Genomic DNA, 15,042 nt, shown 5'->3' with positions numbered 1-15,042 from the left:
TTTCCTCTTTATTTTTCTGTCATTATATCTATGGTTAAATATGTACACATGCTTAACAAGATGGACAAAGGGTTACTGTATGATGCTTATGTTTGAAATAAAATTTTAGATGCAGAAAACATTAATTGTTGGTATTCATCTATGAAATATGAACTTCAATCACTTGATATACAAAATTTAGATACAAAGCTCAATAAATTAATTAAATTAGTAAAATGTAAACTTTGGTTGGTCAAAAGATCTGAAACCTTTTCACAAGGTAATAGTAAATTAGAAAATTATTTCAACCTCAAGACTGACTTTGTAAAGGAGGCTTATTTATCAATTAAATATTTTAGTATAAGAAGAGCTATATGTAAAATGAGAATAAGTGCTCATGATCTTAGAATTGAGAAAGATAGATATAGTAAAAAATACATAGAGAGAACTCAACGTCTATGTCATCACTGCTTATCTTATGGATCAAATTCTATTGAAGATGAGACCCATTTTACAGTAAATTGTACATCATATGATGAACAGAGGCAATTATTATTTGGTTAAGTTATCACTCTTTGTACTAATTTTAAAGAACTACCTAATGATAAGAAATATTTCTGGCTGTTCACAAATGAGCATTTACCAACTCTCATGTGCCTAGGAAATTACATTATTAAAGGTTTAGAAATAAGATCCAGATGTAAACAAAATATATGAAGTAATTTGATGTTATTGTTATAAGATTTAATACAATAGACAATATTTTATTCGCACAAACACATTTACATTAAATGGTTATGGCATACAAAATTAAAACAATAAACTGACAATAGTTAAATTGATTATAACTATATTAGAGTGACAGTGGTATTCACAGCGAAGAAGAAAAAGGCTATAAATATCAACAGTTTACACATTGTTAATGTTCATGAACAATTATAAAAAAGAACACAAACAAAAATTAGGTTGCATATTAAACAAAGTTACACAGATGTTCTTAATAAAAGACAATCATTAATATACTTTATGGTGATTTTTATAATGACTGGTAGACTGCTATTTAAAAGTACAGTCAAATGATTTAATGTTATAGTGGACTGCAATTTAATAAAATTGAAATTAAGATTTTTATTAATATTTTGTATATAGGTATCCCTTAATGATTTATAGCATGGACAGATTGAGAAGAAATGGTATTCATCCTCAATTTCTTGTCTATTACAGGATAAGCAAATGCGTTTATTTCTTTCAATGTTGGTATAACGCCCTCTTTCAATTGCTAGGGAATGCGCACTTAGTTTAAATTTACTGAAAACTGATCGGTCGGTTTTGAATTTACATATATCAATATATGGGGGCCTTTTTCTAATTCTTTTAGTATGACAAAAGAATTTTAATTTTTCACATTTATTGATAGAACAATTCATAATTTGATAAGCCTGGTCATAGATTCTTTGTTGGATACTATTTATGTGATATTTTAAATTAAAAGTATTAAAAGTGAGATGACCAAAACCTAATTTATTTAACCAGTCTTTTACAATGTTAACCCATTTACTTGTTTTCTCTACATTATTATATATTTTATGGACTAAAGTGTTAGGAGAGTTTACAATGTGGTTTAGAAATTTTATAGCTGAAAGGTGAATTTTAAAGTACAAAGGGATTCTGTTTGTCTCAGTTAAACAGGCTACATTTGTTGTTTTGCACTGTACTCCTAAAATTTCTTTAATAAATTTAATATGTAAATGTTCAAATGGATCTGAATCTTTGAACACTTGGCTTACACCCCAAACTTCACTTCCATAAAGAGTTATTGGAACAACTAAAGTATCAAATAATTTTTCAAGCATACTGCAAGAATTATCTAAAGAGACTGTTTTTTTAATTTTAAACCAAGCTTTTCTTCCTTTTTCCATAAGATTTTTTTTTGAATGATTTAAACTTCCTGAACAATTTATAGTTATTCCAAGGTAACAAATAGATTGAACAGTCTCAAGATGTTCTTTTTCTACTTTAAAATAATTACAATGAGATTTTCCATTAGAATTGAATATTATAATTTTTGATTTTTGTTTGTTAACATCAAGTTTCCATAGGGAACAAAATTTAGTTAACTCATTTAGTGCATTTTGAAGCCCTTCTTGGGTTTCAGACAATAAAATAATGTCATCTGCATATAATAATGATGTTAGTTTAACATCTCCTATAATAATTGGTTGAGTGTTTGCATGATCAAGGTCATTTACAAGGCCATTTATATAAATATTAAACAAAGTGGGGCTAAGTACATCCCCTTGTTTTACTCCGCAATTTGATATAAATTCATGGCTAATACCATTTTGAAATTTAATTCTGCATTTGTTGTCATTATACATTGATTGGATGACGTTAAAAAGTTTGCCTGGAAGTCTGTTTTGGAGTAGAATGTAGAATAAACCCTCCCTCCAGACAGTATCAAAGGCTTTTCGCAGATCTATAAATGCTGCAAAAATTTTCTTTTTTTTAGTTTTATATTTGTCTACAATAGACTTTAATGAGAATATATGATCTGCTGTTCTAGCTTTTTCTTTGAAGCCAATCTGATTTTCACTTATCAAATTATTGGTGTTAATAAACTTCATAAGTCTAGTGTGTATAATTTTATTGAATAATTTTCCCAAATTAGAAGTCAATGAGATACCTCTATAATTAGAGGGGTCAGATTTGTTCCCCTTTTTATGAATTAAAGTAATCAGACTTTTGTTCCATAATTTTGGGAAGCTGCCTTTCATAAATACTAGGTTAAAAAGTTTTAATAGGGGTTCTAATAATACTGGCATACCGCATTTAATCATTTCGTTAGAAATTAAGTCTTCAGCTGATGATTTACCATTTTTAAGTGTTTTAACTGCATTTAAAATTTCAGCTGGCTGAATGTGTTTATTAAATTCGTTGTCAGAGTTGCATGTATTTAGTGTCTTTTTTAAGGCTGTTAATTTTTCAATAATTATGTCATGGAATTTATTGTTTTGGATATTAGAAGTACTGTTCATTTTTTTAAAGTAGTTTATTAATAATTCTTGATCAAAATTGTTTTCCTCTTTTATTTCTGAAAGAGAACTTAATTTGTTAAGTAAATTCCAAAATGTCTTTGGGTCTTTTTTCATATTTAGTGAAATTTGGTCACAGATTTGACTCTTGTAACTTCTTTCTTCTTGTTTACACCTTCTTCTTAATTTAGATTTGAATGAGTAAAATGATTTTCTATAGGATCCATTGTCTGGAAACTTATTTACAAGTAAACAGTACTTTTTAACTGTAGTATGGAGGTCATGACAAGAGTCTGAGAACCATGGTTTTTTATTTTTCTTAATAGGCCTATTCATGATTTTCTTTTGAACAAATTTAGTGGATAAAAGTGCTGTATCACACAAAATAGCATTGAATTTTTCAACAGCTGAATTACAATCAATCTGTTTATCATTTACAAATTCATCTAGTCTTTGTTTTACATGTGAGTTTTGAATGTTTGTAGTATAACAATCAATTGCTTTGTTATCCCAAATAAATTTACCAGGGAGAGGATCTAATTTTGTCTCTATAGTTTTACATTTGTGAAAGCAAGTAAGTAAAGAGCAACTGATAGGACAGTGATCTGATATTATAGTTATATAAAACACATGTTGTGTTAGGCTCTGATCCTGTCCATAACGTTATAGTATGGTATTAGTTTTCTGTTTTGCTTTTTCCTATCATATTGTGTTGTAAAATGATGCCCTTTATGGGTTCTTGATTAGATTAATTAAATTCTTATCTTATCTTATCTTATCTTATTTCCGTTCGATTGGAATTTTGAAATCTAAATATAGAAGTTTATTTTTAGATTTGTGACTAACGTCTTTGACGTGTTCGTTGAGGTTCGTTGAGAAAAGGAGACATTTCAAAGATCTTTAAACGAACTTGTGAGACTTGATCTGCTACTGAAAGATTTATATTACACAGAATTAACAATAATTAGTTTTAAAATGACTTGAATGTCACCATGTCCACGTAACAATTAGAAAGAAAGCGTATATATATATATATTAATGCTGCACCCAGACTAAGAATGAAACACACAGGAAATTGATCATATGATGACAGTACTTCAAAACCGGAACGTAATAGTGGAAATTTTGAACTGATATAATTTAACACCAGCATTCATGTAAGTTTTCTACGAGATTAGGAATAATATTGAAAACGAAAGGTAAATGTATAAATGTATAAGTATATTAACATAAGTTATGATTCAGTGCAATACATACATTATAGAGGGTGGTAAGAGAGGGGGGGGTGCTTTCACGAAAAAAAACGTGAAATAAGACATAATTTCACGTTGAACGTGAAATAGTTTCTGTAATGAACATTGCACGAAAAATAAATACTTTTATGTGAACCTTTTGTGACTGAGTCACTGTCTAAGAACTCTTCTTGTATATCATGTATATATTATATTAACTCTTTGTTTTACTTGATAATCCTGATTTAGTATACACATTTATGATATATTTGGTTTACGGCTTTAAAAAAAGTATTTCCTGACGATCCCTGCCAAGTGTTTGAATTTTATTACAAAAATACCGAGCACGCAAAATAAGACTTTGAAAATCACGATGCACGTAAAATTAAATAAGCAGAACACGTTGAACGAGGCACCCGTTTTGCACGACTGAACGTCAAATAAAAAAGTAAAAACACGTTGAACGTGAAATAAAAAACGATGATCACGTTGCACGAAAATAACCCTTTACCACCCTCATTATAATAACTATTGATAAGATAGATGAAAGTACGTATTTACTAAGCATGCTAAGATGGTTAATGTTTATCAGTAGCCCTTTTCACAAAAAAATCAATAAGATTTAACGTAAGTCTAAAATATTCCTTAACAATTCAACTAAATATTTTTATCGTAAGACTAATGTTATTACTAGGGAATGGAATTCCGATCGAATGTCACAGATGGCTACGAGAGCTGTAGTCAGGGGTTAATAACACAAAAATAATGGAGGTTATGATTTTACCATGTTACAAAATGCAACCTTGGCGACCAAACAAAAAGTACAACTGGTTTGTTTTTCGAATGAGGATACATGTGCATCCGGAATTATTTTGATCATCTACATTAAAGTAGTGGATACTCGGAGTGAACGACCATTAGAAATTTCGGAGGGGGAGGGAGGATAATAAAAAGATATGATTGTCAGTTCTTTCCAGACAAGAAAATTCATCTTCACCCTTTTTTTTATTTGTATCTCTCTCAATATATGTTCTGTTTATTTGGATGATATACCTTATTGCGTCTTATTTGTAAAATTCCACACGAAGGCGTATTGTTATCATCTTTCAAGCAATGTAAGACATGTAATATAGTGTTGTTATTTTAACACAAGCTGTATAAACATAATCAAAGGTGAAATAGCAAAGATACCGAACTTCAAGGCAAACCCACATTAACGGAAACATGTTTTCTTTTAGCCAAATGTGCTGTTATCTTGAGTATGATAGTAGCGGATTTTTTTTAAAGTGCTACTATAATGCTTCTGCATTGACTTTCACATGTACATGTGAGGAGTTTGTTTCAAAAATAAAACACCATATACTATGTCTTATGTAGACGAAACGTGCATCTGGCGTGTTGAATTGTATTCCTGGTACCTTTGATAACTATCACCAAACCCCCCTTTTCAGTGCGACGAAAACAAATTCTAGCCAAGGGTAACAATTTGGCTCCCTCCTCAGGGACTGTATCGTAACCCTTTATGAGCGAAAGTCTTTAACGGTAAAAACGTTCCTTGATATAAGCCTCCCAGGTGAGTCTCTTGCATGTCGAATGTGCGTCGGACGAATTTGATATTAGCCTATATTTGTTCCAACCATTTAGATTTATGACTTTTGAACAGCGGTAAACTACTGTTGCCTTATTTACTAGACGGTAGCCCAAAATAGTTAGTTTACCCTGTTCAAAAGTCATAAATCGATTATGAGAAAAAAACAAATCCAGGTTACAACTAACACCGAGGAAAATTATAGTATTTTATTAAACAACACATTTTATTAACCAACTAAGTACATTATTGCCAAAAATGACTTTTTATTAAAAATTACATATTTTCTGTAATGGCCCTGTTTTTCTGTAATGGCCCTGTTTATCTGTAATGGCCCTGTTTTTCTGTAATGGCCCTGTTTTTCTGTAATGGCCCTGTATTAATGCCCAGTTTGTCTGTATTAAGCCCAGTTAGGGTTTTTAATAAAGTTAATAAAATTAAGTTGTAAAGAGTATAATACCTTTTTGTATTTTGTTTAATTTAGTAACCAGCAACAAACATTAAAGAGTTATAAAGAACCATATAAAGGGATCACTGTTCATCCTGTTTTTCAACACATAACTTCTTTCAACTTTATATCTTGGATATTTGGTATATTTAACTAAACTGTCATTAAAAGAGTAAGAGAGTACATCAAGTTGGTAGCAACACATATACTTTTGTTCAGTTGGTTAATAAATGTATTAAGAAATGGGTGTTTTATAACGGCCCTGTTATATGACCTCGGTCAGTAATAATGGCCTCGGATGTCTGTAATGGCCCTCGGCGTTGCCTCGGGCCATTACCGACTTCCTCGACCATTATTACAGACCTTGGACATATAACAGGGCCATTATAAAAACACCCATTCATTAATACTATAGTTTAACCTTACTACATTATAACCAATGGCGTTCAAAAGAGTGAACAATGAACTCGGCGGGTTGGAAATATATATTTCAATTAAAATTTAAAAAATCTGAACTATCAAATGAATTCCATTCTAACATGTTTAATAAATTATTGCATTTGGTAATGGACCAATATATCATCAAAAACGAAAAACATGTAGTTTGTGGCAAACAGATCCTTACCCTTCCGGAGCACCTGAGATCACCCCTAGTTATTTGGTGGGGTTCGTGTTGTTTATTCTTTAGTTTTCTATGTTGTGTCGTGTGTGCTGTTGTTTGTTTGTCTTTTTCATTTTTAGCCATGGCGTTGTCAGTTTGTTTTAGATTTATGAGTTTGACTGTCCCTTTGGTATCTTTCGTCCCTCTTTTAACCTGGTATAAAAATTGAACATTTGATTAAATGAAATACTAAAACAAACAAACAAACAAAAAAGCTGCAAATGACTGATTATGCTAAATGTTGATCAATAAATACTGGACGTATGCATATCACAAGTATATGTAAAAGCTAAATACGATCATTGTATAACTAAAGACTAAACACATGTAGATAAATAAACATAAACGGAGTAAGCATTTATAAGTCATAACAGATACATTTAAATGCTATAATTTAGAAATAAGTAACATAATTCTATCCTTTTATTTGCAGATAATATAAAAGTAACTCACTTAATTGCACATTCCAGCTTAACGAACATAAAAAAAAATTCGAAACAACCCATGGATATGGCTTCACCAGATGTCAAGCCAGACAGCAGTAATATTTCTAAAGTTCACGCACAACCAGAGACAAACAATGTTCGCAAAGGCAATAACGATGTTCGTCAACATGGATCGATAGAATTTAATGGTGTTGATGTCCAAACAGAAGCATATGAAGACGTTGTGCCAAAACGCACATTTACGGAAAAACAGTCTAGTGCAACTATAGGTTGGTTTTTAATCTCTGATTAGCGTACACAATGGTTTATTTTATATTTTTAACGATATGCAACTTAAATAATTTGTTCGTTAATTTCTGTTCACTCGTACAATTTCATGATGGTCGTTTGTGATGATGAAGTTACCCGTCATCCGAGTAAATCATTTTCAAACAACTTCTTACTACACTTCACCTTATTAAAATGAAAAGTCAAAGCCTAGTGTTTAGATTATCGACATGAACCATTTTTTAAGAGTTCGCAAACCCTTCAGAAGAATATTAACAAACTAGTTCAGTTTTTGATCATATAGAAATGATTGTTAAATGTTGAATACGATAAAAAAAAAAAAATGTTTAAAACTCTGCGTGTTCCAGAACTGTTTTATTTTTATTTGTTCTCTCATTGCTGTGCATATTTTATTGTTTTCAGGTCAATCTCAACATGGACATCATCTTCATCTTGTTGAATTAGCCAATAAAACAGTACTTGACAAACAGGTCTTGGATAACCTTATTTCTAAATGTATTATAACGATAGAGGACAGGGAAGAAATAATTAAACCGACAACACAGTTTGAACGTAATAAATTGCTGTTGGAAATTCTCATTGAACGTCCATATGAGTGTTTCGAGATATTTAAAGATGTCCTGATACAGTTGGACCCGCGTGCTTCTGAACCTGATGTCCAAGAACTCTTTAATAGAATTAAAATTAGGGTGAACAGCGAAGCACCTTCCAATATTTCACACACTGAAACTAGTAAGTAGTTAAATATAATTTTGAGCATATACCTTACACAAAATTAAAGAAAACAAGGATTTATTACAATGCTGCAATAAAAGAGGTTTTGATGCACACAATAAAAAAAAAAGTCGTAATATAGATGTGCATTTCCAAGTAGAAGCTTAACTATTGTTGGTTTGTATTTCTGTATTTGACTTTTAGTTCCAAAATCATGTTTAATTCTTCTTTTATTTTATATTGATATCGAGATCGACAATAAGAGTAATCCTCCAGAAACTTATTTGTTTATTAGTATGATTTTACATGTTTGTTTACGGGTTTTTGATCTCCTGGTCTTGGTATTATTGTGATTCTATATATATTGTGAATTGAATCTCAAAGACCAGAAAATGATGTTATTGGAATGCATAAGACTTTAAGGATTATCTTCTCGATGTTCCTAACATACCTGTTCGATGTTTTAGGAGACAATTCATCTTCCGGAGGGACGGAAAATTCGAATTGCACTTCTGGTGCGGTAAGTGTAATTCGACACTTTCGGAATTGTACATGCGTTACTAGAAAGATGATGCATATATGCTTTATGGATTTTGCCCTATGTTCATGTATGTTTTGGTACCAGTGGAACTCAGTATTGGCTTATCCATTTGCTGATCATTAGCTGACAATCATCTTATATAGTACAAAAAACTGTTTATTTTATGAGAATTTTTTCTTTATCTTGCAGTTGTAAATGCAAATAACATAAAATTACAGAAAAACTACAAATTGTTGGTAGAAGATATGGATTGTACCACAGATGTAGTTGACCATCTTCTACAATCAGAAGTCCTGGAACCAGAAGATCGAGAGGAAATATGTACTCTTAACCTTACTAAACACGAGAGTAATAGACGTCTTTTGGCTAAATTAGTGTACAAAGATAAAAATGCTTACAATATGTTTCTAGAAGCTATTCGACATGCATCTCATGAACATGTTTTAGATGCCCTTGAAAATACGGAGGTGACAACGCATGACAAGGAGTTATGTCATATAGGTAATTTACAAAAATAACATATTGCAAACTTTATATTTTTTATTGCCCTCTGCGTAATCACAGACACCAGTCTTAACATTTATATGCCAGATGCGCATTTCGTCAACAAAAGACTCATCAGTGACGATCAAATAAAAAAGAATTAGCAGGTCAAAATGAATTACGAAGTTGAAGAACTAATAGATTTGTTTCATTTTATTTGTTTTCATATATTTCCTTTTTGGTATGATACCGTCTGTCTTTTGATTTTGCCGTTTGATTTTTCAGTATTTTGCTTTTATCTTTATCTTTGCTTTTGTGAATGTAATTTTCCTATGCTCACGTGACATATGAAATTCAAGTAAACATTGCACGGGAAATTCACCATTAAACGATCTCATACGTGAATTTCACATGAACTTTACATGAGTAAAAAGGGTATTTTTCACGTTTTAATTGAAATGTGAAAATATAGGTGTAATTGGAGTAACTTTATTTTAAACCAGGTGCTCCGCAAGGCGCAGCTTTATACGACCCCAGTGGTCGAACCCTGAACAGTTGGGGCATATTTGGTCACAATATTGAAGCTTGATACTGAATTTGGATTGTGATAAAATTTTTGACATAATATAGTTTTTTGTCACAAAATTAATGTGGTCAAAGATCTAACAAATCTATTGCATAATACTGTACAATTGAAGATTTCTTCTTGAAACATTTCAAAATTTGAAATTTTGAAAAAAAAAGCTCTTAAAATAATGGTTAACAACCACCCCCCCCCCCCCCCCAATTTTTTGAAATCCCCTTGGAGCAATAACCCTTAAACTCAATCCCATGCTTTCCTTTGTAGTATTGAACCTTGTAGTATAATTTCAGAGAGATCCATACACTTAAACACAAGTTATTGTCATGATTGTTTGGAAACTAGAAACATGCTTCTTTTTGGCCCTTTTTTGGCCCCTAATTCCTACATATTTTGAGCAATTATCTGAAAACTTAATCCCAGCCTCCCTTTAGTTATATGGTAAATTGCGGTACAATTTCAGAGAGATCCATACAATTACACACAAGTTCTTGTCTGGAAACTAGAAAAATGCTTGTTTTAGCCCCTTTTTGGCCCTTAATTCCTAACCTTTGGCCCCATAACCCCTAAAATGAATCCAAAACCTTCTTCTTGTGATTTAAACATTGCTGTATAATTTCAGAGCAATTGAAATTCTTGTACACAAGTTATAATCCTGAAACTAGAAAAACGCTTGTTTTTGACCCCTTTTGGGCTCCTAATTCCTAAACGGTTTCAGTGTCTACAATATTCTACTATATTGTTGAACGTGCAAACTGTCAATTGTGCACTATATAATTAACTAATGATAATGCAGGAGATCATCCGCTTAGAATGTTATATTGTGCAGTCGTCAATTCATATTGGAATAAATCTGTACATGCACCTCATTGTATCATACAGGATAATTCAGGTTTTTACTTAAGTTTTCGTTTTTCTCTCTCGTTGTTTTCCTCTTATAGTTGATGTGTTATCCTTGGTTTTAGTTTGTAACTCGGATTTGTTTTCTCTTAATCGATTTATGACTTTTGAACAGAGATATTATACTACTGTTGCCTATATTTATACATTCATTGTATTTAAATTATTATTTCCGTTTGTATATATCTTATGCAATTTGAATTTCATAACGTTCACACGACTCTGTCAGATAAAATTTCCATTCACTTATTTACAGGAATGATGAAATTTAGAGAAAGACAAAGGAAGAAGGAACAAGGTATATAAAGCATACTATTATAATGGTGTTGTTCACCGATATACCTCCTTGAGTTCAGTATTTAATGTAAGATCAAGGTTAAGAATCGTGACTAATATTATTATCACTCCTGTTAAGACCTCGCCAAAGTTTTTTATGCCCACGCTGTAGCGGATGAGGCATTGAATTTTAACCTTGTTCGTCTGTATGTATGTTCGTCCGTCCATATGTGCATACGTCCCGAAATTGTTTTACATTTCCAAACTTTACTTTGCCTAAACTAAATGTTACGAAACTTATACACAATGCTTATTATAATAAAACAAAGATCAAGTTTGGATGTGATTGGCATCACCCTTCACCTTTCTAGCCTAAGGGTTATGCTCCTTCACAAACGGATAAAGTGCTGAATTTTTCGTTCCTCATGTCTACTTTACGTTAGTCTCAACAGAATGTTATGAAACTTAGACACAATGCGTATTAAAATTACCACAAAATTCAAATTTAGTGCGAATTTGGGTGGCGTCACTTTTGTCATTCTTCAGTTATATCTCTAAATAATGTTCTATAGAAGCGCCGGACAGAATCATTTCACCATTATTATTTTCAAGTATTTAGCATTTTCCTTTCTATTAAAATTCAGTCTGAACATTTCGCTCACCCAATAGAAATTCCAAGCTGTATTGGATATAAATAGTTGTATTATGTCTACCACCATCACAGAAACATGCTATAATAAACAATGACGCTTTTAAAATAGAACTTATAAGAATATAATTATTCCCCACATTAAGGGGGTAGACCTTGGCTCAGGGAGACAACTCTTTAAATCAGTTAAGCGTTTTTAAAAGTCAAGTTCATCAATGTATTTTAAGCATTTACCTGAAACAGATTGAAAACAATCTATGTAACCTAGAAGCTTAGAATATATTTTTGAAAATGGTTGACACAAACGTACTGATGATGTTAAGAGTTATTTCCCTTAACCTAGTTCTACCTCCTTAAGGCATCAGGAAGGCATATATCACTTATATATATAGTATAATTTTAAATAAGTTGTAAAAAAACAACACACACAAACAAGCAAGAGCATAAATAACATTGATTAATTGCAATAGTTGAAAGTACAGGATGTATATGAAAACTTTTTTTTTTTTTTAATTATTCTCATTTAGGACTAGATATGATATCCCAAGTAGAAGAGAATTTAACAAAGATACAAAGTGAACTTCAAAAAGTTATTCCTGCAAATATACGAGGTAATTGGATTTCATTTTATTGATTAATCTAACTTAAAAGAATCATTTCTGTCTATTTTACCAATACATAAAGTCTGATCTATCTTTTATGTATATTTGTGAAATATCTTAATTATATTTGATGTACATGAACAAGAGAACATTTCCATTTCAACAAATCTGTTATTATTTAAAAAAGTAACTAATAATGAGTCTTAATTATTTTTATTCTGATTATAAACTGATTTGTTGCTTATTTACCTGGTATCGAACATTTCTTTTTAGAAATAATTATTGAATGATAATACAAAAACAAAGGATTACCATATTCAAAAGAAACTATACAAAAATGAACTAAATTATGGAATTTTATGTGAAAAGTTAGATGTTTTCTTTTCTCAGATCAAATGAGATCACAGATTGAGGAATGGGTACTCAAGGATAGATCATTTATTTCTACAAGGGGCAGTGAACATGTTAGAAACTGCGTACAGGACAGCAATTGTGTGACCATAACAGGCAGTGCCGGTGTAGGGAAGACATATATTTCCCGACATGTTGCGCTAAATTTGAAGACAAATGGGTACATAATTATACCTGTGATAGAGCCAACAGACATTAGAAATTACTACCAACCTGGTAGGAAGACAGTTTTTGTTGTAGATGATATTTGTGGAAAATTCACTGCTAGTCAACAACAGATTGAAAAGTGGCAACAGTTGTTACCTGTGATTAAAAGCATATTAGAAGATAAATATTGTAAGATTATTGTAACGTGCCGGTTACAAGTTTATAAGGACAGACAGTTTGGAGTTCTATCTCGACCATTCAAGTCGTGTGTGTGCAATTTGATATCTGACGAATTGCGTCTAACAAGATCAGAAAAAACAAAGATGGCAGAATCATATTTTGGAAAACAAATGGATGAATTGGACTTAACTGAAGTATCAGAACAATCTTTCCCACTCCTCTGTTCTTTATGTCATCTGAAGCCGAAAATGGATGTGTACAAGTTTTTCAAAAGTCCATTTGAAGTGTATAAAGACGAACTAGATATATTATATTGTTCTGGATTGATGGAAATTTGTTCATTAGTAATGATAGTCCTCTATAATAACAAACTGGATGGAGAATTATTTTCTGGAGATATTACTGACGAACAAAGAAATCTCCTAGATGACACTTTTGAAGCGTGTCTACTGGAAAGAGGAACATCTAAAATGAAGCTGAAAAGTGCTATTGACACTTTAGTTGGTAGCTATATTTCTGAAGAGAATAATGTTTATAGTAGTTTGCATGACAGGTTATTTGACTTCTTCGCTCACTACTTTGGTCACAAGATGATACATTTAATCATAAAGCATGGCGACAGTGCTTTCTTAAGTGAACGTGTCGTGTGGAAGCCAACACAAGAGGATCACAAGAATGATGTCGAGTTTACAATCAGACTTCCTGACCAAAAACTTCAATTTTATTTAAAAAGACTTATTTCTGATTGGTCAAACGGAAAAGTCACAAATGTTTTCTACAATGATAGCATGAGAATACCTGAATTTAGGCAACAATTGTTGCAAAATCTTAACCAACTTGATAAATCTCAACGAATTGATCTTGCCAATAAGAGGGATAATGAACGAGAAGACTTTGCAGCAGGCAATACTCCTCTTATAAAGTCTTGTCGTGGTGGTTATTCTGATATAGTGGAGTGGCTGTTGGATAACAATGGTAATGTCAATATGAGTAGAGCCAATGGCGTAACTCCGCTTTTCATGGCGGCGCAAGATGGTCACACAGACATCGTTAGAATGTTATTGAAAAAGAAAGCAGACGTCAATTTGAGTAAGAATGCAGGAGGCACACCTCTTAGAATGGCCGCTCAGCAAAATCATTTTGATGTTGTCCGTTTATTAATTGTACATAACGCGGACATAGATGCACAAATGTATGATGGTGACAATCCGCTTTTGACAGCCACCCGTAATGGTTTTACAGATATTGTAGAAATTTTATTAGCTAAAAAAGCTGACTGTAACAAATGCCTACAAAACAAACAGATAATAGTAGATTTTGTTGCTAAACATCCCCCAAAGACTATTAAAAGTGTACAACAAAGTTGGCTGAAAGTTGCAAATAAATACGGTTCATTAGTTGCTAAAGAGTTCGTGAAAACTGCATTACCAGAATATGTTTTTGATATGTTTGCTGGTTCATACCCACTACACCTTGCTAGTTTAATGGGACATAAAGAAGTAGTCCAAATCCTTCTGGATCACAATGTAAATGTGAACGTTACAAAAACTGATGGAACAACACCGTTATTCTATGCATGTGAAGTCGGACATGGGGATATCGTTTGTTTATTGTTAGAGAGAAATGCTAACATATGGATGCAGCGGACAGATGGGAAATCTCCGCTGGACATCGCATCGGACAATGGTCATAGATCTATAGTGATGGTATTGGAAGAACATTCAAAGAAACAGTAATAGTTTATTGTTTTTTTTTTACTTTAATGGCTTAATCAACGCAAGGGAGAAGGGCAACGAAGGTCTCAACTCGTTGTTTAAAGATGTTAACAGCTTCAAAACTATATTATGTTACAGGTGGACAAAATAAAATTGTTTTAAAAACAAGT

General features: G+C 31.8%; 1 protein-coding gene across 4 annotated transcripts; it reads left to right on the top strand.

The window, feature by feature from the left end:
• Nucleotides 1-3,836: 3,836 nt before the first annotated feature.
• On the top strand, nucleotides 3,837-15,040 carry LOC139528748 (uncharacterized). Of its 4 annotated transcripts, none has more exons than XM_071324922.1 (7): nucleotides 3,837-4,168; nucleotides 7,411-7,655; nucleotides 8,077-8,406; nucleotides 9,119-9,430; nucleotides 11,149-11,190; nucleotides 12,345-12,428; nucleotides 12,810-15,040. In XM_071324922.1, exons 2-7 carry the CDS (start codon nucleotides 7,445-7,447, stop codon nucleotides 14,891-14,893), a joined length of 3,063 nt encoding a protein of 1,020 aa, XP_071181023.1. In that variant the 5' UTR covers nucleotides 3,837-4,168; nucleotides 7,411-7,444; the 3' UTR covers nucleotides 14,894-15,040. The 4 variants fall into 4 exon arrangements, with proteins under 4 accessions (XP_071181023.1, XP_071181021.1, XP_071181022.1 ...); XM_071324920.1 differs by having other exon boundaries at nucleotides 7,374-7,655; XM_071324921.1 differs by having other exon boundaries at nucleotides 3,843-4,210.
• The last annotated feature ends 2 nt before the right edge of the window (nucleotides 15,041-15,042 follow it).

This window comes from Mytilus edulis, chromosome 6, assembly GCF_963676685.1.
Source record: "Mytilus edulis chromosome 6, xbMytEdul2.2, whole genome shotgun sequence".
Lineage (NCBI taxonomy): Eukaryota > Metazoa > Mollusca > Bivalvia > Mytilida > Mytilidae > Mytilus > Mytilus edulis.
Note: the sequence above shows the minus strand (reverse complement) of the source record. Positions and strands in the feature narration are given on the sequence as shown.

Coding starts and splice junctions, on each gene's coding strand:
- LOC139528748 (XM_071324922.1), top strand. CDS start 7,445: ATGGATATGGCTTCACCAGATGTCAAGCCAGACAGCAGTAATATTTCT. Junction 8,407..9,118: donor TATTTCACACACTGAAACTA/GTAAGTAGTTAA, acceptor TTTATCTTGCAG/TTGTAAATGCAAATAACATA. Junction 9,431..11,148: donor CAAGGAGTTATGTCATATAG/GTAATTTACAAA, acceptor ACTTATTTACAG/GAATGATGAAATTTAGAGAA.